The following is a 24871-nucleotide window of genomic DNA, read 5'->3' on the forward strand; positions in this document are numbered from 1 at the left end:
GCTGTTGTGGTTTAGTCATTCAGTCACATCCAGCTCTTTTGCAACCCCATGGACTATGTAACCCACCAGGCTCTTCCATCTATGGGGTTTTTCAGGCAATAATACTGGAGTGGGTCGCCATTTCCTTCTCCAGGGGATCTTCCCAACCAATGGAGTCGCTAAAGAATTGGACATGACTGAGCAACTAAACAATGACAAGTCTGTGCCAAGCATTGTGCCCGGCACATTTTATATGATTTATTACTTCACTGATACATATTTTGACACTTACTACACTGTCTTGCATTATGATGCGGCCATTTCCTAAGAAATGCCCTAGGTAGCTCCCAATGAAAATATCAAGGGAGCACAACTTATGCACTGGAGTCTCCTTACCTGTATCCCAAGCTACACTCCTGCTCATTTGTTTCATCCTCTGTATTGGCATAAGACCCATCTTTCTAAATATTTAATCTCTTTAACCATGTAATTCCCTTCCAAAGAATCACCCTCCTTAGCCTCTTGACTTCAAGAAGCATCCCAGTCTTATGCCTGGTGCTCCTAGATGGAACTAGTTCCTGGTTCCAGTCTTACAAGATACTGTTCTCAAGGAGACAACATTCCTTCCACTCCTGGGTTTCACCTGGCTCCAAATGCCCTCTTCCACCCTCTCTGCCAATGTAGCCTAATGGTTAGGAGTAGAGTTTTGGAGTCTCACTTCAAGGGCAGATCCCAACTCCTCTGCTGATATGACATCTGATGCATTAAGCAATTTGTAAATAAGGTCATTATGTCTTGTCCTGGGAACTTTCCCCTTTTCTAAAGGTGACTTAATTAGTTGAATTAGTTAACCCCAAGAGAAAACTGTGCAACAGGCAGGCAACTGGGGGTGGGAATGGGAATGGGAGTGGGAAGGAATTTGGGATAAGGGACTCCAGATGGAGACAGAATTGAAAGGAAAATGGTTTTTAATAACTTTCTATCGCCTTACATCCAAGACCTCCTAAGATGTAGGCAATAATTTAAGAAATAAGTGGGGAGCCAAACTAACACGTTTTGCAAGGAATGTGACCACAGCTAACTACAGGAATTGAGAAAGTGGACCCAAGGATACCAACTCCCAGCCCGCCCGCTGCCTCAACTCCAACCTAGGGGAAACCGCGACTGGAGCGGACCCAACTCTCGAAATCCTGCAGATGGGGGTGGGAGGAAAACGGCTTTGCTCCGCCCTCCGAGCTGGGCGGTGACCTGTAGGCGGCAGCGCTCCCAGCTTTCCCCGGCTCTCATTTAGAGCACAGCACTAGAAACGCGGATCGCCGTGAGCGCTCTGAGGTTAGAAGTCCGGCGGCGACATGAGCTCGAGGCCGGTGTTCCTGAGTGCGGCTGATGTACAGGACCACCTCCGCAGCTCCAGCCTGCTCATCGCGCCTCTGGAGACCGCTCTGGCCAACTTCTCCAGCGGCCCCGACGGAGGAGTCGTGCAGCCTGTGCGCACCGTGGTGCCAGTCGCCAAGCACAGGGGGTAAGTGAGGAAGGCCGGGTCCGGGGCTGGAGAAACTGGAAAGGAGGAAGGGGAGGGGTGAGAAGGGAAGCAGCAGGAGAAAAGAAAGGAGGGCTTCCCTAATCCCTACTAATAACACCTTTCACCTAATTTGAGCAACCCACTGTGGGCGCTTTAAAGCTGTTATCTGGTTTCATTCAACACACTCCATATGAACGTGGCTATTGATGCAGCTATTTGCTGATGGGAAAACCGAAGACTCAAGAGGTGAAGCGAATGACCCAAGGTTATGGCAGCTAGTAAGTGGCAGAACTGGGGTGGTTTTTCTCATCCAGAGGCAGACTCGAACGTACTCTGCACACTGCTAAAGGCAACGGCAGAGGGATGGGGACAAAGGAGGGAGAAGGCCAGTAGGGCAGTGAGTGGGGAAAGAGAAAGAAAGGGACATAGGGACTTGACAGGATGTCTCAGCATCGACAGGAAGGGGTTGAAGTTGCTCCCTCTCTTCTTCTAGGTTCCTGGGGGTCATGCCTGCCTACAGTGCAGCAGAGGACGCCCTGACCACCAAGCTGGTCACCTTCTACGAGGACCACAGCGCCACCTCCACTGTCCCCTCCCATCAGGCTACCGTGCTACTCTTCCAGCCGAGCAATGGCTCCCTTCTGGCGGTGAGCATCTCCCTGCCCAGGGGTTTAGCGGGGGCCCTTGTGCACAAAGCTAGCTCAGAATTTAGGCAAGGGGGCGTATTGAATGTGACCACATATGCCCCTCTCTGAATGACTGGATGCCAGTGACTGTGCAGGTTACCTGTGACTGTGTATCTGTTTCTAGGACTGCCTGAGGATGTAACCCAGCATCAGAGACCACTGCTGCTTCCAGTGTGTGAACTTGCGGAAGTAATGATCTCGTCATTCTTGCAGTGATCTTGTCCTATTACCAGTTACTACAAATATACAGCTTGCACAAATCCAGTAGCTAAGGAAACTTTTAACAGGAATCTGTAACATGAAGTTACATGAGTTACAGATTAGGGGCGCTCTCTAATACCTGGGAGTTTTTTCTAAGGGGTATACACAGTGACCTGTTTTAACATTTAATGATAATATCAAAAAAATAGTAGTGGTCTGTATTTGTGAATTACTTTGTGTATGTCAGACACTGTTCTAAATACTTCATATGTATTAATGCTTTTAATTCTTAAAACCACTCTGTGAGGTAATTTTATTACCCCATTTTGTAGATGAGAAAATTGAGTCAAAGAGCAACTATGCCAAGCATTGCCAAGTTTACATAGCTAACAGGGACACTGATGGACTTCATACCTACTCTGTGTGAGCCCAGGGCCTATACTGTCTTAGCATAGTAGACTATGCTCCTCTGCCTTTTGAATTGCCACTTACTGGGCACTTATTATGTGCCAGTCAGGAGAAATTGATCTCATTCAATTCTGACAACTTTCCTCTAAATTTTCTCAGAATTTCAGGCTCCCCAAGGAAGCTGGCTATGTATTACTCCTCTGAAAAGAGTATTTAGTTCTTGACAACTTCTGCTCACCCAATGGAAATGACATCCATACTACTTACCAACAGTGCTTACCCAGGAAATTGGTACCACCTCAGGCTTTGGAACTAAATGACAGGGCCTGAAATTCTTCCTGAATCTGACTGATAGCCAAGCAGTTCACTTCCTTGTCCATAAAATGAGAATACTGCTACTACTTGATGAGGATCAATTGAGATGAATAATATAAACAGAGGCCAGCAGAGCAAAGGATGGTGGTTATTACTAGCCAGGTATAATTCAGAACCACCTGGGGAGATTTTAAAAACAATGTCGTCTGGGTCCTCTCCCTAGTGATCCAGATTCAGTTAGCCTAAGGATATATCTGAGCATCAGTATCTTCACAAACCTACCCATGTGTGCAAGAGGAGTTGAGAGCCACTGAGGTAGTTTCAGGGCCCTTGCACAGGTGTCAGGTGACTTACTTTGAGAATCCTGAGGCAAATAAAGCAAAATGGGCATTTCTTGAGGGCTGGCAACATGTTAAATGTTTTCATTTTTGCCAATGCTTTTAAACCTCACAAAAACCCTCTGAATGGTTGCCATTATCTTTGTTTGTACAGGTAGGAAAAACAAAGTGCTTAGAGATTAAGATATTTGTTCAAAGTTACATTTCTTATAAGTGGAGGAATTGGTTCCAGGCAAAACACTCTCCTTGCAGACTATTATGATGCTTTCTGGTGCTTCCCCTGTACTAGTGGTTAAAGATCCACCTGCCAATGCAAGAGACATAGAGATGCAAGAGACACAGGTTTGATCCCTGGATCAGGAAGATTCCCCAGAGTAGGAAATGGCAGCCTACTCCAGCCAATATTCCTGCCTGGAAAATCCCATAGACAGAGGAGTCTAGTGGGCTATAGTCCACGGGGTCGCAAGGAGTCAGACACAACTGAACCCCCCCACACACATACACACACACAATGCTTCTAGGGCCAACTCTTTTAGAGCATCTTCTCTCTGCTTAAGTGGTGAATCCAGGTGCCCCTTGCTCACTGTCTCTCCTTTCCTCCAAGGTCATGGATGGAAATGTCATAACTGCAAAGAGAACAGCTGCAGTGTCTGCCATTGCCACCAAGGTGAGATTAGTGCAAGCTGGTGGGTGGAATTGAGTATCTCAAATTTGAAGGTCTAAGTAGAAGTGAGGAACATTTTTATTTTCTATGGGCATAGATGAAATATCATATGCCAAATGTAGGATATCAGATGAGCACAGTGATTCACTAAATGATTGGCTACCGTAATGAGCCCAAGATTCTGGGTACCTTACATGTGCTCTTTCCGATCATCACACCAGCCTTGATGATTATCTCCTTTTGCCAAGTATAGGAAATATGACTCACAGAGGTTTTGCAAGTTGATCAGGATCACACAGCTAATAAGTGGCAGAGCAGGAATTTAAACCTTAACCTCTTGACTCCCAGACTGCTTTCCTGCCCCTGATCCACACTGTTCCTGGCAAATCAGTGTGGTTGCCCCATAGGCCAGAGTCAGGACTGCACAAAAAGCACAGGGGAAAACATATCCGAGCCAGAAAAATGTATTCGTTCAGATCCTATCATGTGTCAGGCACTGTTCTAAATGTCAGAGATGTGGTAGTGAACAAAACAGAGGGTGACATGCACAGGGCTGGTGAGACAATAAAATAAAAAGTGAAATTCGTAGTATGATTTGCTAAAAAAAAAAAAAAAAAAAGTAACCAACAACAAACCCTTTTTGAGTTTAATAATAGGCTAGGGTTTGCTCCTAAACCACCACCCACACCACCAGTTAGAAGGATGAAAATAAAGCAGAATCGAGGGTATTGGGAAGCAGTGACATTTAAAATTATCAAGGAAAGACCTCACTGAGGTGACATTTGAGTAAAGACTGAAAAAAAAGTGAGTGACTGAAACAGGAGGAGGGTAGGAGCAGAAGGAATAGCAAGTGATGCAGGTGATAATGTTTCTAAGCAGTGCAAGGGCATCCTACAAGAAGAACAGTATTTTTAGAGGTTAGGGTGAAAAAGAAGAGGTATGGAATCTTTCACATTAAAGATCTGGGAGTGCTGACTTATGAGGCCTAGGCAGAAAGGAAACGAGGGGCCAGTGGAGGGTTGGAGCACCAAAGACCAGATGTTCAGATTGTGAGTGTTTTAAGGTCTTCTAAACACATGATGATGGAGAAGGCAATAGCACCCCACTCCAGTACTCTTGCCTGGAAAACCCCATGGATGGAGGAGCCTGGAAGGCTGCAGTCCATGGGGTCTCAAAGAGTTGGACACGACTGAGCAACTTCACTTTCACTTTTCACTTTCATGCATTGGAGAAGGAAATGGCAACCCACTCCAGTGTTCTTGCCTGGAGAATCCCAGGGACGGGGGAGCCTGGTGGCTGCCGTCTACGGGGTCACACAGAGTCGGACATGACTGAAATGACTTAGCAGTAGCAGCAGCAAACACATGATGATAAGGGAAGAATGTGGGGCTAAATCTGGTAATTAAGTAGCAAGGGATTAGACTACAGTACGCACCTTGAGGAACTGTTTTTTGTTTGTTTGTTTAATTATATCCAGACCCAACTCAGATTAAAGTAATCAAGGGTCTCTGAGGTATGTTCCCTGGTAACTTAGAGGGACTCTAACAATATTGCCCTATATTTGAAAAGGACTTTGATTTTTTCCAAAATAATTTTCAACCCATTGTCTCAACTTATTTTTGGGTTTGTGTGAGAAAGGCAGAGCAAGAATTACTGGCCTCATTTTGTGCAGAAAGAAATGGAGACTAAGATTTCCTGAAGTCAGACAGCACAGGTAGCTATAGGTCTTCTTGTCCCAGGCAAATAGTTTCCAGCCCAGGCTATGCAGCAGCAGCCTCTGGAAATTTTTTTTTTTTAATTCAAAAAATTGAATTGAAATCTCTGAATGGAAGGCCAAAGTGTTTTCGTTTTTTATGCTTTCTAGTTAATTCTGATGATCAACCAGGTTAATTCTTCTAGACCCAGCTCTCAGTTACACTGTGCTTTTTGAATGGATAAAAATATGCACTCCAAGAAATGTTAAGAATCATTGAGTTGATGCTTCAGAGCTTAGGCTTAAACTACCCCACTTTTTTCCTAGGGACTCGGTTGAGCTATTTCAATAAGGAGCAAGGACTTATTTTACTTTTTGTGCTATAGGAGTAGAATGTTTTCTTTCCCATCACTTCTATTTTATTTAGGGCTTTCGGGAGAAGGACAAGTATTAGGAAGTTCTTGGGTTTGATGGACACTGTAACTTTGTGTCTGGGTTGCACATACCCTGAGTTGGGGACTCTGGCATGCTTTCTCAGGGTGACAATGCGTATCAGGGTTTATTCTTGACATGCAATTATTCAGCAAATACTTAAGTGCCCACCAGGCACCAGGTCCTGTGCTCAGCATGGGACATAGAATGGTGACTAAAACCAAATACAGAACCTGCAGTCATGGAGCACAGAGTACATTTGGGGAGATAGATATTAATCTAAAGATTGCACCAGTTAACGTGAAAACTACAGTCCTGACAGATACATTGGATGAAAGGGGAGCAAAACAAAAAGTGGGGTGGGGGGAGTGTCTTGCTCCAGGCTGTGGGATTTGCCAAGGCTTATGGGCTTCCCTTGTGGCTCAGCTGGTGAAGAATCTGCCTGCAATGCGGGAGACTTGGGTTCTATCCCTGGATTGGGAAGATTCCCTCAAGAAAGGGACAGTTACCCACTCCAGTATTCTTGCCTGGAGAATTCCATGGACTGTATGGTCCATGAGGTCACAGAGTCAGACACAACTGAGAGACTTACATTTCTTTTGTGAGGGTTAGCTGAGCTTCACTTCAGTTTAGTTCAGTTGCTCAGTCGTGTCTGACTCTTTGCAACCCCATGGACTGCAGCACACCAGGCTTCCCTGTCCATCACCAACTCCTGGAGCCTACTCAAACTCATGTCCATTGAGTCGGTGAGGCCATCCAACCATCTCATCCTCTGTTGTCCCTTTCTCCTCCTGCCTTAAATCTTTCCCAGCATCAGGGTCTTTTCAAATGAGTCAGTTCTTCACATCAGGTGGCCAAAGTATTGGAGCTTCAGCTTCAACATCAGTCCTTCCAATGAACATTCAGGACCGATTTCCTTTACGATGGACTAGTTGGATCTCCTTGCAGTCCAAGGGACTCTCAAGAGTCTTCTCCAACACCACAGTTCAAAAGCATCAATTCTTCGGCTCTCAGTTTTCTTTATAGTCCAATTCTCACATCCATACATGACCACTGGAAAAACCATAGCCTTGACCAGACGGACCTTTGTTGGCAAGGTAATGTCTCTGCTTTTTAATATACTGTCTAGGTTGGTCATAGCTTTTCTTCCAAAGAGCAAGCGTCATTTTAATTTCATGGCTGCAGTCACCATCTGCAGTGATTTTGGCACCCAAGAAAATAAAGTCTGTCCCTGTTTCCATTGTTTCCCCATCTATTCGCCATCAAGTGATGGGCCCAGATGCCGTGATCTTAGTTTTCTGAATGTTGAGTTTTAAGCCAGCTTTTTCACTCCTTCATCAAGAGGCTTTTTAGTTCTTCTTCACTTTCTGCCATAAGGGTGGGGTCATCTGCATATCTGAGGTTGTTGATATTTCTCCTGGCAATCTTGATTCCAGCTTGTGCTTCATCCAGCCCAGCATTTCACTCTGCATATAAGTTAAATAAGCAGGGTGACAATACACAGCCTTGACGTACTCCTTTTTCGATTTGGAACCGAGATCCAAAATAGCTGAACTTGCATTAGAATAATAATAGGATTTACTTGTGAGGAGCAGAAGGGAAAGTACTCCAGGCAAAGGAAAGAACCTGTGGAGAGCAAAGCCCTGTGGTTGATAAAGGCGTGTGTGCTTGGGGAGCAGCAAGGAGGCTTCTTGCCTGAAAGACCAGAGGTGCAGAGAGTATGTCCAGAGGGGGGAAGCTGGGCTGACCAGAGGGCCAGACCACGCGAGGCCTTAGTGAATGCAAATGAAACATAGTCTTTCACACTCTTTAAGAAATGTAGCAGATTCATATATATGTTTTTAATTATCTGTATGCTCTAGGAAAAGAATGAAGTGGCACCAATCCTATTATGATTTAATAAATATCATAAATGTTATACCATTTAGGAAAAGAGATGTCAGTTATAACATTATTATCAGGGCAGCAATGTGTCAAGCAGGACAAGCAAGCAGAATTACAGATTTACTCTCAGAGGTTAAAGGTTACTTTTACAGGAAACTGCAACAATTTCTGAAGCCCAAATGTACTTCCAAGAATAGATTTATATTAACTGAGAACAGAAAAAAAAATTATTTAGTTAAAGAAAAATTACCTAATTCTCCTTACTGAGTGGGAACATAAGTTATTGTCATTTGGAAACCTTTTCAAATCAAGTTTCTTTGAACTATAGTTGATGGCAGAAAATGGTATCTCTCCTGTGCAGCTACAGGAGAGAGAATCTCTAATCATCTGCTAATATTTGAGACTCCTTTTAGCTAGTGATTAATGATTAAAAACATTTTTGTTTTTAAGGTTGCACTCCAGAATCTCAATAATGGCAATTATTGATACAGAGCAAATCAAGATCAACTTTTATTAAATGAAATAGAGAAAAGACAGAAGATAGTCTTATTTAACACGATGGTTTGAGAGCAAGTGATGTCCTTTCTCAATGCCAGTAGTTCTTAACTGGACACAGTTAAGACCAACTGTTTCCAGAGACCAACTGCCCCAGAGACAGTTAGCAATGTTTGAAGACATTTTTGGTTGTCACAGTTGAGGGCATTCATTTCATTCATTCATTTCAGTTGCTCAGTCGTGTCCCACTCTTTACGACCCCATGAATCGCAGCACGCCTCCCTGTCCATCACCAACTCCTGGAGTTCACTCAGACTCATGTCCATCGAGTCAGTGATGCCATCCAGCCATCTCATCCTCTGTCATCCCCTTCTCCTCCTGCCCCCAATCCCTCCCAGCATCAGAGTCTTTTCCAATGAGTCAACTCTTCGCATGAGGTGGCCAAAGTACTGGAGTTTCAGCTTTAGCATCATTCCTTCCAAAGAAATCCGAGGGCTGGTCTCTTTCAGAATGGACTGGTTGGATCTCCTTGCAGTCCAAGGGACTCTCAAGAGTCTTCTCCAACACCACAGTTCAAAAGCATCAATTCTTCGGCGCTCAGCCTTCTTCACAGTCCAACTCTCACATCCATACATGACCACAGGAAAAACCATAGCCTTGACTAGATGGACCTTTGTTGGCAAAGTAATGTCCCTGCTTTTGAATATGCTATCTAGGTTGGTCATAATTTTCCTTCCAAGGAGTAAGCGTCTTTTAATTTCATGGCTGTAAATCACCATCTGCAGTGATTTTGGAGCCCCCAAAAATAAAGTCTGACACTGTTCCACTGTTTCCCCATCTATTTCCCATGAAGTGATGGGACCAGATGCCATGATCTTTGTTTTCTGAATGTTGAGCTTTAAGCCAACTTTTTCACTCTCCACTGAGGGCATAGGGGGTGCTAATGGACGGAGGCCAGGGATGCTGCCAAGCATCCTTCAGTGCACAGTACGGCCCTCTCACCTGCCAACTACCCAAAGCCTGCCAACAAAGAATTATCCAGCCCAAATATCAGTAGTGCTGAGGTCAAGAAACCCTGCTGTATTTCTCATAGGTAAGAGTAAATACGTGCCAATTCTGTGCAAATAAGACTGTCTCTGTTTTAATGGAACTCACATACAAGTACAGGAAAATAAATTTGTAAACAAACAAGTGCTATGAAGTGGTAAATTCTATCAGAGAGGTCAGAAAGACTTTACTGGAGAGCTGATCATACAACTTCATCCCCAAATAAAGACGCACATATACCCTGAGGAGGTCCCACAAATGCCATCTCTACATTCCTCTTTAAAGGAAGACAGAGGCTGAGACAGGATCAACAGAGAGTAGGCACAGAAAATACAGCTTGAGAACCTAGGTTCACAAGGATTCATGGATTCCAAAAGCAACTCACAGCTCTGAGAAGTAGGTTGGTATATCATGTCCCTGAGATGGGGTAGCACAGGAGAAAGCATGTGGGCATTGGAGAATGAAAGATGAGGTTTTGGAGCCCTATTGTGCCATTTAATAATTACAGGGCTCTAAGCAAGTTACATAACTTCTTTGGACCTCAATTTCTTTATCTGTAAGAAGAGGGTAACTGGGAGCATCTAGCGCATGGGGTCAATTGTTTGGACTAAAAGAGATCGTGAAGGTTAAGCATTGGTATATATTATGTACCCAGTTAAGGCTTTTCTCTCCCTCCCACAACATACAGAGTGGAAATAGAAATACAAAATGACATCTCCTTGATTTCCTGAGAGGTTTTGAATAAAGGTCCCCTGATTCTCAAACTGTACTTGATCCTCTCCTGACTTCAAGAGTCTCTCTTGATCTTTTCTATCTCCTTTCTCTCAAATAGTTTTTGAAACCTCCCAACAGTGAAGTGTTGTGTATCCTTGGAGCTGGGGTCCAGGCTTACAGCCATTATGAGGTCTTCACAGAACAGTTCTTCTTTAAGGAGGTAAGTCCAGGGAGGGAGGTGGGGGATGTGGGGAGGAAGCAGCAGTGACATCTCTCTGTACTCCTTTGTTAAAATGTAAGTTATGCTGAAATTGTCAGGTTGGGAGTACAACCATCTAGACCATTCTTTTAATGACTTGTGTGAAAGTCCCATTGGAGATGAAGAGTTGGGAGGAAGGCCTGAGTCACTTCTTCCAGTTTCTCAGTTTGTGGAGTACACCTAGGCACACAGAGCCTATGCAGTTACTTAAAGGATTGTATTATATCCAGGGCATACATGCAGTTTTCTTTCGGCCCCTTTCTGTTGCTTCTCTTAGCAGAATCTGGGGTCCTAAAGTATTCAAGGGTTAGGAATCCAGGAACTGACAATGAGGTCTGGAGAGCAGGAGGCCACAGCATGCCCCTTCAAAGCCTAGACATCAGTGCACTTTTTCCCATTCTGCCTGGCTCACGCTTCCTGTTATTTTTGATACACTTGATACTGCTTATATTTGATTTTTTTTCTATGTGTGTGAGAGGCGTGGGGCAGATTTAAGGTGTGATTTTTTATGATAGAACCAGTACCTCTGCTTTGAGAAATGAAAATATAAGGAAGAAAAAAAAATAAAAATCCCCTTTTATCTGTTTTCAAAGTCAAGTAGTTAACGTTTCTAGTCTTCTCTCATCTGCTTTTCATAACACAGTTTTATGATTTTTTATGCTTTTCACCAGGGTATAATTGACATACAATATCATATGAGTTTCAGGTGTACATCATGGTGATTGGATATTTATAGGCATTTCAAAATGGTCACCATGATAAATCTGGTTACCCTTTGTCACCATACAAAGTTATTATAGCATTATTGACTGTATTCTCTATGCTGTACATTGTATCCCCATGACTTATTATTTTATAACTAGAAATGTGTACTTCTTAATCCCCTGCATCTATTTCACTCATCCCCAGCTCCTCCCTCACCCTTCCGGCGATCACCATAAGGAGTTTCTTTCATTTGTTCTCTGTGTATATATATCAGTTTCTCAGTTATTTTCTTTGTTCATTCATTTGAGGTTTTTTTGATTACACATGTAAGTGAGATCATATACTATTTGCCTTTCTCTGTCTGACTTATTTTGTGTAGCATAAAAACCCTCAAGATCCACACATTTTTGTCTCAGCTAACAAAATTTCATTATTTTTATGGATGAACAGTATTTCGTGTGTGTGTGTACATGACAGTTGCTTTATCCGTTTATTCACTGATGGACACAGGTTGTTTCCATATCCTGGTTATTGTAAATAATGCTGCAGTGAATATGGGAGTACCTACTGCTTTTTGCCTTACTGTTTTGTTTCCTTCAGAGAAATACCCAGAACTGGAATTACTGGATCATATGGTAGTTTTTTGTTCTCTTTTATTCAAATTAAAAAAAAATGTTTACAATCTCATGTTGGCTTCTGCCATACAACAGTGTAAATTATACATACATCCCCTCTCTCCCTAGCCTCCCTCCCCTGCCCCCATCCCATCCCTCCAGGTCATCACAGAGAGCCAGACTGGGCTCCCTCTGCTACCCAACAACCTCTCACCAGCTACTCTTCTTACACCTGATATTGTATGTATGTTGGTGCTACTTTCTCAACTCATGCCACTCTCTCCCTCCCACACAGTGTCCACAAGTCCATGCTCTATATCTACATCTCTGTTCCTTCCCTGAAAATAGTTTCATTAGCATCATTTTTCTAGATTCCATATATATGTGTTAACATACTATATTTGTTTTTCTCTTTCTGACATGCTTCACTCTTTATAACAGGATTTAGGTTCATCCACCTCACTAGAACTGACCTGATTCAAATTTATTCATTTTTATGGCTGAGTAATATTCCATTGTATATATGTACCACATCTTCTTTATCCATTCATCAATTGATGAACATCTAGGTTGCTTCCAGGTCCTGGGTATTGTAAACAGTGCTGCTATGAACACTGGGCTACAGGTGTCTTTTTGATTATTTTTTTCTCAAGGTGTATGCCCAGTAGTGGGGTTGCTGGATCATATGCTAGTTTTTTTCCTAGATTTTAAAGGACTCTCCATAATGGCTGTTTCAGTTTGCATTCCCACCAGCAGTGTAGGAGGGTTCCCTTTCCTGCACATCCTCTCTAGCATTTATTATTTTAGATTTTTTGTTGATGGCCATTTTGACTGGTATGAGGTGATACCTAATTGTAGTTTTGATTTGCATTTCTCTAAAAGTTAGTGATGTTGAGCATCTTTTGTCTTTGCCATCTGTATGTCTTCTTTGGAGAAGTGTCTTTAGGTCTTCTGTCCGTTTTTTGATTGGGCTGTTTGTTTTCCTAATATTGAGCTATATGAGCTGCTTATTGGAGTATAGTTGAGTCACAATGTTGTGTTAGTTTTAAGTATACAGAAACATGATTTTTATTTATATATATATATATTGTTTTTCAGATTCTTTTCACATACAAATTATTACAGAATATTGAGTAAAGTTTCCCATGTAATATAGTTGGTCATCATTGATTATCTGCTTTATATATAGTAGTGTGTATATGCTAATTCCAACCTCCAAATTTATCCCTCACCCTCAGCCTTTGCCCTATGGTAACTATAAATTTGTTTTTGAAGTCTTTGAGTCTGTTTCTGAAATAAGCTCATTTGTATCATTTTTTTAGATTCCACATATAAGTGGTATCATATGATATTTGTCTTTCTCTGATTTACTTCACTTAGTATGGTAATCTATAGGTCATCCATGTTGCTGCAGATGGCATTATTTCATTCCTTTTATGGCTGAGTAATATTCCATTTTATGTATGTACCACATCTTCTATATTCATTCATCTGTCTATAGACATTTAGGTTGCTTCCATGTCTTGGCTATTATAAATAGTGCTATAGTGAACATTGGGGTGTGTCTATCTTTTCAATTTATGGTGTTCTCTGGATATATGCCCAGGAGTGGGATTCCTGGATCATATGGTAGCTCTATTTTTACTTTTTTAAGGAACTTCCATACTGTTTTCTATAGTGACTTCACCAGTTTACATTCCCACTGTGTGGGAGGGTTCCATTTTCTGCACACACTCCTCCAGCATTTGTTGTTTGTGGACTTTTTGATTATGGCCATTTTGACTAGTGTGAAGTGATACCTTGTTGTAGTTTTGATTTGCATTTCTCTAACAATGAGTGATGTCGAGCATCTTTTCATATGCTTTTTGGCCATTTGTATGTCTTCTTTGAAGAAATGTCTATTTAGACCTTCCACCCATTTTTTAATAGGGTTCTCTTTCAATTGAGCTGCATGAGCTGTTTGAATATTTTGGAGATTAATCCCTTGTTGGTCACTTCATTTGGAAATATTTTCACCCATTCTTTGGGTTATCTTTTCATTTTGTTATGGTTTGTTTTGCCGTACTAAAGCTTTTAAGTTTAATTAGGTCATATTTGTTTATTTTTGTTTTCAATTCCATTACTCTAGGAAGTAGACCCAAAAAGTTATTGTTGTGATTTATGTCAAAGAGTGTCCTGCCAATGTTTTCCTCTAAGAGTTTTATAGTGTCTAAGCTTACATTTAGGTTTTAATTCATTTTTAGTTTATTTTTGTGTGTGATGTTAGAAAGTGTTCTAATTTAATTTTTAAAATGTAGCTGTCCAGTTTTCCCAGCACCACTTATTGAAGACACTGTCTTTTCTCCATTGCATCATCTTACCTCCTGCACTAGAGAGCAATTATAGATGGATGCGTTTATCTCTGGGCTGTCTATCTTGTTCCATTGATCTATATGTCTGTTTTTAAGCCAGTACCATTACTGTTTTGATTACTGTAGTTCTGTAGTATAGTCAAAAGTCAGTGACACTAACTCCTTGAGCACCATTTTTCTTTCTCAAGATTGCTTTGGATATTCAGGGTCTTTGGTGTTTCTATACAAATTTTTAAATTTTTTGTTCTAGTTCTATGAAAAATGCCATGAGTAATTTGTAAATTACCTTGGGTAGTATAGTTATTTTAACAATATTGATTCTTCTAATCCTAGAACATGGTATATCTTTCCATCTCTTTGTGTCATCTTTGATTTATTTCATCAGCACCTTGTAGTTTTTAGAGTACAGGTATTTGCCTCTTATGGTAGGTTTATTCCTACATATTCTATTCCCTTTGATGTGATGGTAAATGGGATTTTTGCCATAATTTCTCTTTCTGATGTTTTGTTGTTAGCCCATAGAAATGCAATAGATTCCTGTGTGTTAATTTTGTATCCTGCAATTTACTGAATTCATTGATGAGCTCTAATAGTTTTCTTGTAGCATCTTTAGGATTTTCTGTATCATCTGCAAACAGTGACAGTTTTATCTCTTCTTTTCCTATTTGGATTCCTTTTACTTCTCTTTCTTCTCTGATTGCCATGGCTAGGACTTCCAAAACTACGTTGAATAAAAGTAGTGAGAGTAAACATCCTTGTCTTCTTGATCTTAGAAGATATTGCTTTCAGCTTTTCAACACTGGGTTATCTGTGGGTTTGTCATATATGTCCTGTATTAGGTTGAGGTATGCTCTCTCTATGCTCACTTTTGGAGAGTTTTTATCATAAATGGGTATTGAATTTTGTTAAAAGCTTTTCCTGCATCTACTAAGATGATCATATGGTTTTCACTCTTCAGTTTGTTAATGTGGTGTATCACACTGACTGATTTGCAAATGTTGAAAACTTCTTGCATCCCAGGGATCAGTCCTGCTCGATCACGGTGTATGATCTTTTAATATATCATTGGGCTCAGTTTGCTAGTAGTTTGTTGAGTACTTTTGCATGTATGGTCATCAGTGATATTGGCCTATAATTTCTTGTTTTGTGGCATCTTTGTCTGGTTTTGGAATTAGGTGATGACAGCCTCATAGAACGAGTTTGGGAGTGTTCTTTCCTCTGCAATTTTTGGAATAGTTTCAGAGGGATCATGTTAGCTTTTCTCTAAATGTTTGATGAAATTCACCCATAAAGTTGTCTGGTTATGGACTTTTGTTTGTTGGGAGTTTTTTACTCATGGTTTCAGTTTCATTGCTTGCGATTGATCTGTTCATATTTTCTACTTCTTTGATTCAGTTTGGGAGATTTGTCCTCTTCTCATAGGTTGTCCATTTTATTAACATATAGTTGCTTGTAGTACTCTCATGATCTTTTGTATTTATGTGGTGTCAGTTGTGACTTCTTTTTCATTTCTAATTTTATTACTTTGAGTCTTCTTTTTCTTAATGAGTCTGGCTAAAGCTTTCTCAATTTTGTTTATCTTTCCAAAAAACCAGCTTTTAGTTTCATTGATATTTCCCATTGTTTTCTTTGTCTCTATTTAAGTTCTGATCTTTGCAACTTATTTCCTTCTACTAACGTTGGGTTTTGTTTGTTCCTCTTTCTCTAGTTGCTTTAGGTATAAGGTTAGGTTATTTATTTGATATTTTTCTTGTTTTCTGAAGTAAACTTGTATTGCTATAAATTTCCCTCTTGGAATTGCCTTTGCTGAATCCCAGAGGGTTTGGATCATCATGTTTTCATTTTTTATTTATCTCTAGGTGCTTTTTTCCTTCCCCTTTGATTTCTTCAGTGATACATTGGTTGTTTAGTAACATATTGTTTAGCTACCACTTGTTTGTGTTTTTTTCAATTTTTCCTTGTAGTTGATTTCTAATTTAATAGTGATGTGAATGGTGGACTTAATAGTTTCTTTGGAAAAATATTTATTGAGAACCTTTGCCCATTTTTAAATAAGGTTGTTTATTTTTATATTAAGTTTTATAAGTTCTTTGTATTTTTTGAATATTAACTTCTTATAATATAGTTTTAATCATTAATCTTTTAATCATAGTTTTAATAGTTTTCACCAAATGTTGTAACATCAGTTTTCCAGCTTACCTCATATTACTATAGTATTTCATACTTTTCTATCAAGAATGGTAGTGTGGTTAACCATTTTCTTATAACTGGGCTTATTATACTGTTTTCACCTTAATTAATGAACTTATTCACATATAACATTTATTTCTATACTCATTATATTTCCTTATGAGGGCTTCTTTGGGCCTTATTTTCAACTGAAGGCTGACAACTGCCACCACAGACATTAAAATATATTAAACAAGCTAGCAAGTCCCCACTTCCTGGTGATGCCAGTGACCACCCTCTCCCTGCAAGCACTTCCCAGGAATCTAATTGTAGCTACTATTCTTGACTTCTCCTCTGTTGCACCATTTACTCCTGTAAGTAAGTGTTAGTTGCTCAGTCATGCCCAACTCTTTGTAACCCCATGGACTCTAGCCCACAAGGCTCCTCTGTCCATGAATTTCTCCAGACAAGAATACTAGAGAGAGTAGTCATTCCCTTCTCCGGGGGGTCTTCCAAACCCAGGGATCAAACCTGGGTCTCCTGCATTGCAGGCAGATTCTTTACCATTTGAGCCACCAGGTAAGTCCCAATTTTCTCCTGAAATCCTTCCAATTTTTAATTCCTTAAATATCCTTCAGAGATCAAGCTGTCCCATGCACAGCACTGCACATCCTGTTTGTTAATCTCACACCTGTTATGACTCCCTTACAGAGTCCCAAACATGAACTGTGAGTTTGATGCTGACCTTGTCAGTTATGATTTGCATTTACATACATGTAAACTTAGGCTGAATGAGGTTAGATAGCTTCAGAAACAGTAAGTGACAGAGCAAAGTTTGATTCTAAACCTGTCTAGCTCCAGAATTTGCTCTGCTAATCACTAAGCTATATAATAGCTATTACACTACTGAGGCCGCGTGTCTCAAGCTAGAATTGAAAAACCTCCCCACTTCCTGACATGGAAATGGAGTAGAGAAAGGTCATTTTCAAATCTGGCCTAGACAAATGTTCATTCACCGTAAGGAATGATTTAAATAACTGCAGCCTTAACCCTAGAGTAGTTCAACTTTTCTTTGTAACTCCTAGGTTTGATGAAATGTAAACAGCTAAATAATCACAGCACCAATGTCCCTTTTATTCCCCTGAATGAAGGTGAGAATATGGAACCGCACCAAAGAAAATGCAGAGAAGTTTGTGAACACGGTGCCAGGAGAAGTGCGGATCTGTTCATCGGTCCAGGAGGCTGTGACGGGGGCAGATGTGATCATCACAGTCACCATGGCAACAGAGCCCATTTTGTTTGGTGAATGGGTGAAGCCTGGGGCTCACATCAATGGTAAGCAGAGTGGCTCCATGAACACTGGGTGGCCAGACTCTCCCTTGACTGGACCAAGGGGCTGCATCTGCAGAGTTGTTTTACTCATGTAGAATGCCTGAGCTTTTTACTGGCCTCAGAAACATTTGAACCTTAAAGAAACAGTATGCACTCCAAAGTATGAAACAAAAATCACAAACTCAAAACTAATAAATTTAATTAAAATTTTATAAAGTATAATATGGCAAATGATCAATTATAACTCAGTTCTTAAATGTCATGAAATTTAATTACAAAAGCCAAATGACTCACTTGTTCTTACCAACACTTTGGAATTAATTTTTTTTAATTACAGCACAAAATACGTTTTATGTGACTAAATGCATTTATGTGAATGCTTTTTCATATGTGGGGTAGGATAATTGGGACTTTAAACATAAGAGTTCCTTGGGCTCCTGAAGATCCTTAGATGACCCTGGGGGTTATAGCAAGATCTGGTCTATATTAAATACTTTCTCCAGCAGGTGCTGTTCTAAATTCTTTGTTATGTACTATATCACTGAATCTTGAAAACAACCTTATGAAGTAGGAACGATTGTTGTCATGACCCCTGTATAGTAGGTAAACCAAGGCATGGAAAGATTAAGTAACTTGCCCAAAGTCAAAGGTTTTTAGAGGCAAAGCTGGGATTTGAACTGAGGCAATATACCCTCAAAGCCTAATATCTTGAATGATGCTCTATGTTATCTTTTAGTAAGAAAACTGAAGTCTGATTAGCAAGCAATTGAAGGCTAGAGAATTTAAACACGGTGCCAGTACCCCATGTTTTAGTGACAGGCACATAGGGTGAACTCTAAGATCTCTGCACACATGTGCAAGGGCCAAGGATCATGATTATTTGTTCTTTCACAAATGTGTATTGAATCCCTACCATGGTGCAGGCACTGTTTTACATGCTGGGGAAGCCAAAGTAAACCAGCCATCAAGGTCACTGCTTTCCTGCTTTTACATTCTAGAGAAGGGAGGTAGACAATAAACAAATAGATGAGCTAGATAGTTCCAGCTAAAGGTTAAGCTCTATGAAGGAAACAAAACATGTATGATTGAAGAATGGGCCATAGAAAATTGAAGGTTTCAGCTTGTATGGGACCAATATTATGAATGTGAATCCAGGGGAAAGGTCTTATTGTTCATAAAGCCAGACTCGAACAGTAAGAGCATTTCTAGAAGGACTTGGAACTTCAAGAGAAGTCAGTTCTGGGTAAAATGGACAAGAGCTGAATCTTCAATAAGACTGAGTTGATTTTTTTTTTCCAGCTTAAAGTAGAACATATTTGCTATCTTCGTTTCTGTGGTTAGGAGTCTAGACATGGGTTAGCTAAGTCCTCTGCTCATGCAGGATGAAAGCAAGGTGTTTTCCAGGCTGCAATCTCATCTAGAGCTTGGAGTCTTCTTCCCAGCTCACATGGTTGTGGCAGTTCTTTGTGTTGTAGGACAAGGATGCAAGTTTCCTTGGGGCTGCTCTCAGCTCCAGTTGGCTGTCCACATTTCTTTTCATGTGGACACTCTACCTTCAAAGATAGCAACAGAGAATCTCCCTCATGTTGTATACCTCTCACACTTCGAATGTCTCACTAGGAAGAGCTAACTTGATTTTGAGTTGAGGAGTCTGGTATCTTTCCCTGATCTAAAGACAAAATTGGTTTGTGTGTTTAGAGGCAGTAAATATACTTAAGAAAAGTATGTTACAAGTAGAATTGACAGGGAAACACCAACAACAGATTTTACTTACTTTACAACTTGGCTGAGAGTTAGGCCCAATTCCACCCGTCCCTGCATACCCCTCATTCTTTCTCAGCATCCCACCAGCCAGTCTCTGACCCTCACCCAGTGTAACCCCACTGAAGGAAGGCCAAAGCCCAGCCTGAGTCAGGCCCCTCCCTTTGCTTCCTGGACCACCTCCATTGGCTTGAGTGGCCTTATGCAACCCTTTGAGAATTCACCATGCTCCAAATTAGGGGGAACAAGTGCAATCAGAAGAGGTGGCTTGAGAGGCTAGGGTTTTTCCCACCAGCTTATGATTTATTTACAAGCTTCATTAGTTGGTGCTTCTGTTCTATAGAACTCCTCACACAAACAACCTTCAAGATGGACATTTTGCATCACTGTCTTTGACAATTAGAGTGTGGGGGAACAACAGGAGAGGGAACAAGTAGAGAAAACTGGATGGCAGTGAGAGAAGGCTTACAAATGCTGCCTTATATTTGTATAAAGCTTTATAGCCGTTTCCAAAGACTGGCTGCCATGGCTGGATCCAGCCAGCAGATGTGTTTTGTTTAGGCCATAGAGTGTTAAGTGTTCTGAAAACCAAGAAATAACACATGCAAATAGATTTCCTGCTTCTCTTTTTACAAAAGGAGCAGGGGGGCAGGGGAAGGGCTATCTAAGAGTGGCCCTGCGTTCTTACATGGCAATGGTTCTGCTTGAGCAGAATAGTTAGTGCTCCTTTAGAAGGGCCTGCTTTCTTCTCTGTGCTGAGTTCTCCACCATTTCTAATCCAGTTCTTCTAACCAGTGCTGCTCATTTTCATTACCTTCCTGGTCCTGCAAGCATTTGATTCAGTCTCAGCATTATCCTATGTCCCAGTGCCAGGAGGCATGATTCCTTGGATTCATCATTATGGTTCTGGGCTCTGCAGAGGATGTGAAACCTTGGTGCTGGGGTGCAACCAGTTTCCTGTTTACTGGGGCTTCTCTGTGACCCTGACACTGGGCTTTTTTTCTCATGAGGTGATAAAAGTGGTTGGGAACGAGGAATGGGAATGATTGAAGAGCAAGCAGACAGACAGAAGATAGAGGAGTGTGGGGTATTAATAAGCTCCAAGTGATGTCTCTGCTTTAGGGTTTGTGTAAGGAAGTCGCTGCTCCTGATAAGCAGAAGAAGCATGAAAGGCATGTGCTCTTTTAGAGTCATAGATGCACTTATTGTATATATAACCTTGGCACATACCTCTTCTTTGAGCCTCAGTTTGAGTACCTTTTAAATGGGAATCAAAAATGAATGTACTTGTGAGGACTTTAAATAGTATGTGTGAAACATCCCAGCAATAGTAGGCACACAGTACATGAATGCTAAGTTGCCTCAAAATACTTTTTTATTAATGAGAATGGACATGAAATGGAAAGGAGAAAATGCCAAGTGTCATTCTTATTAGTGAACTCAGTCTTGTTGTTTGGGAGGGAGTTGGCCTGGGGAAATGAGGCATTCCACAGTCATTCCCACGTGTCCTCTGTCACTTCCTTTTCCCCTCCCCTTTCATTCTTTGGAGGCTGCAGTATCCCCTGTGACTATTTCAAGGCTCAGGGTCTCTTTTGCTGTCATTTAGCCATCGGCGCCAGCAGACCGGACTGGAGAGAGCTGGATGACGAGCTCATGAAACAGGCTGTGCTGTATGTGGATTCCCAGGAGGCCGCCCTGAAAGAGTCTGGAGATGTCCTCTTGTCAGGGGTGAGCCTCCTTCTGTTGCTTATGTCTGACTGTCCTCACCTGGATCCCGGGGTTTCATTAATACCCCCTTCTCTCTGGCCTGCTCCAGATCTCCGTAACTCCCACCTCTTTGTAGGGTGACAACTCTAAAATATCTTTCCATCCTTTCTAATTCCCTTCTAAAATAACGTGGCAATTATGTGGTGACATGTGTTTTCCTGTTCGCTTTGCCTTAAGAGATCAGCTTGATGGCCTTTTCCATTGGATTGGGCTGTCCTGTAAAGCAGTAGGATTGGAAGATAGGAGCCTCTGAAAACTTTCCCAGTATGGCCAACAAATCAGGACTAGTGTTGACTGCTTTCGGACCTTTTTTTCATAACCAGGGCATAGCAGTAAGAAGGGGGCTGCCAAAATGAGTGTTCAGATAAGAACAGGCCTGTTTCTTCACTGATACAGTGTCCTGGCAGGACATTCCCCTGGCTGCAGATTTGTATTTCTGCAGTCATGGTATCACAAAAGCAGATGAACCCACTTCTCATCCCCAGAAAAGATTTAAGGGAGAGTCTTCCTCCCTGACATCATTAAGTTTATAGAAGGTCATTTTATCAAGTTTTCCCTTATCCAGGTCAGGGACACCCTGTCCTGGCTTCAGAAGCTGGTCCTGAGCCATATTAGCTCCATGACCTGGGTCAACGTGTGTTCATTTGACAGGCCGAGATCTTCGCTGAGCTGGGAGAAGTGGTGAAGGGAGTGAAACCAGCCCACTGTGAGAAAACTACCGTGTTCAAGTCTCTGGGTAAGAGTCATTGCTCCCAGGGCACAAACTTAACCAGAACACAGGTAGGTTTACCCATTGGTGGGAAGAGGAATGAGTCAGCAGGCTCCGTAACTAAATCATTGTGCAGTCTATCACTTAGGTCAATTATTTACGTCTTGGCATAGTGGTGAAGCCCGTGAACTCTGGAACTGGGCAGTCCTGGGTTGGATTCCCCTCTGTGCTATTCCTTAGACATGCATCCTTGGGCAAGTGATCTCACCTCTTTGAGTCAGTTTTCTCACCACCTGTTACCTAGAGTTTTTGTGAGAATTAAGTGGTATGTGTGTATAAAATGATTTGCCCATAACAAGCATCAGCATTAAAACATTTAGACTTTGATAGAAATGAAACTCAGAGGAAGGTGGAGGGGCAGGAGAAAAACTTCAAAGGTGGAGGGGCAGGAGAAAAAGGTGTTTAAAAACAGGGAGCTTAAGATAAATAACAGGGAGACCCATCATGAGGGCAACCCAGACAGGAAGTACAGCCTGACCTTTTTTCCCCCTCCTTCCCTAACTTTCTGCTTGCTGATTTAAGAAGGTCTTCAATGGGGAGCACCATAACCATCTTGAGTTAGCACAGGCAGAAGCCCATCAGAGAAGGGACTCCCTTCTTCAGCTGGTTTGCCTCTCAGCCCAGCTCTCCCATTTTAAGGAAATGAACACATATGGTAACAGAGCTAATATTCAGCTCCTACATCTAAAATATTGAAGTACTCTCAAAATGGTTGGTAAATAGTTGCTGCCCGAGCCCCTCAACCTTGCCAGACCTTCAGTTCAGTTCAGTTCAGTCACTCAGTTGTGTCCGACTCTTTGCGACCCCATGAATCGCAGCACGCCAGGCCTCCCTGTCCATCACCAACTCCCAGAGTTCACCCAGACTCACGTCCATTGAGTCAGTGATGCCATCCAGCCATCTCATCCTCTGTCGTTCCCTTCTCCTCCTGCCCCCAATCCCTCCCAGCATCAGAGTCTTTTCCAATGAGTCAACTCTTTGCATGAAGTAGCCAAAGTACTGGAGTTTCAGCTTTAGCGTCATTCCTTCCAAAGAAATCCCAGGGCTGATCTCCTTCAGAATGGACTGGTTGTATCTCCTTGCAGTCCAAGAGACTCTCAAGAGTCTTCTCTAACACCACAGTTCAAAAGCATCAATTCTTCGGTGCTCAGCCTTCTTCACAGTCCAACTCTCACATCCATACATGACCACAGGAAAAACCACAGCCTTGACTAGATGGACCTTTGTTGGCAAAGTAATGTCTCTGCTTTTGAATATGCTATCTAGGTTGGTCATAACTTTCCTTCCAAGCCAGACGTTACATATATTTTAATGATCAAGCACCCAAAGTGTTAACGCTTGACAGTGTATTAAGAGTACTCTGCCCACCCAGCACCCATGCCAGTCAAAATATATCTATGCCTTACCATCTGTTAAATATATTTTTAATTTTTCATGCATAGAAAGACAGGCAAACACAGTATAAGCTTTATCTAGAGCCTGGTTCAGAGACATCACACTGATCTAGTTGAGTATGAAAGAGTTTCATTGTTCCTTAGCAGATCAGAGGTCAGCTGGCCCCCTTCAGGAGACACAGCACTGGAAACCTGATCTACAGTCCTGAGCAATTTTTACTTTCTCACTTTTGGGGGTTGGTTTACTGGCACATCCCTTCATCTAGCAGATGCGTATTAAATACCTACTATGTATCAAGCTCCATACTGTGTACAGTGGTAGTTACAAAAATAAAAGCCAGCCCGTGCCTTTAAGAACATATTCCCATTCAAGGTTAAGGATATTTGCCCAAAACTCTAAGATAAAGGGGGAATTGCTGAAGGACTTAGGGTTTGGACTGGACCAAAGGTCCAACAAACGACAGAGCATGCGCCAAACCCAACCTACCATCTGTTTTCCTACAGCCCACAATGAAATGGTGTCTACATTTTCAAATGACTGGGGGGGAAAGGAATATTTCATGACACATAAAAATTATAAGAAATTCAAACTAGTGTCCATAAAGAAAGTTTTCTTGGAGCACAGTCAGGCTCATCTGTTTACCTGATGTCTAAAGTCACATGTGTACTACAGCCGAGGTGAGTAACTGCAAGTAACTGGCATGCAAAGCCTTACGTATTTATTATCTGGCTGTTTACAGAAAGTTTTCTGACCCCCTGAACTTTGGTGAGCATTGCTTGCCTTGTTTTACCCTTCACAGACTCTTCAAGCCTGAACTCACCTCTGGGTGCTTAGTCCTTGTTACCCTGATGGGCACTGTATTAGGGAACTGTTGGTTCTGGGACCTGGGCTGTTTGGGGAAAAGTTGTTCTGACAAAAGTTAAACCAAATTTCTGTCCATTCCAGGAATGGCGGTGGAAGACATGGTTGCAGCCAAACTAGTATATGATTCCTGGTCATCTGGTAAATAAAACAAAGGAACTTTGTGTCAAGTGGATGCTACAGCTCAAAGGGTGTTAACACTAGTTGTCTCACAATCGTTTCATAATCTCTAGATTAAAAGAAGGGTTCTAGCCCAGTGATCTGTAGTTTTATGCATACTGTGTCTTACCTTAAATAATGAGATCCTCTTTTGTGTTTGTAGTTAGAAAACAAAACCAAGTGGCCATCCTGTGTCATGCCAGATTATACTAGTGCTCCCTTTGCCCTGTATTTCACTACCTTTTGTAATTCCCTGAAATAAAGCTTTTTCCAATTCTGCAGTTCTTGTTTTGGTAACTTCTATCCTTCACAGCAAGGAAAGTGAGGGGATCAAGTGCTCATGTTCACTCC

The 24871-nt window shown here is 41.6% G+C and overlaps 1 protein-coding gene across 1 annotated transcript; it reads left to right on the forward strand.

Annotated features, from left to right (window-relative positions):
• Window positions 1-1244: 1244 nt before the first annotated feature.
• On the forward strand, window positions 1245-24801 carry CRYM (crystallin mu). Its single transcript, XM_027527444.1, has 8 exons — window positions 1245-1501; window positions 1995-2148; window positions 4054-4116; window positions 10497-10598; window positions 17628-17811; window positions 21176-21297; window positions 21988-22072; window positions 24446-24801. The coding sequence occupies exons 1-8, from the start codon at window positions 1332-1334 to the stop codon at window positions 24508-24510; spliced, it is 945 nt and encodes a 314-aa protein (XP_027383245.1). The 5' UTR covers window positions 1245-1331; the 3' UTR covers window positions 24511-24801.
• Window positions 24802-24871: the final 70 nt, after the last annotated feature.

This window comes from Bos indicus x Bos taurus, chromosome 25 (assembly GCF_003369695.1).
Source record: "Bos indicus x Bos taurus breed Angus x Brahman F1 hybrid chromosome 25, Bos_hybrid_MaternalHap_v2.0, whole genome shotgun sequence".
NCBI classification, from domain to species: Eukaryota; Metazoa; Chordata; class Mammalia; order Artiodactyla; family Bovidae; genus Bos; species Bos indicus x Bos taurus.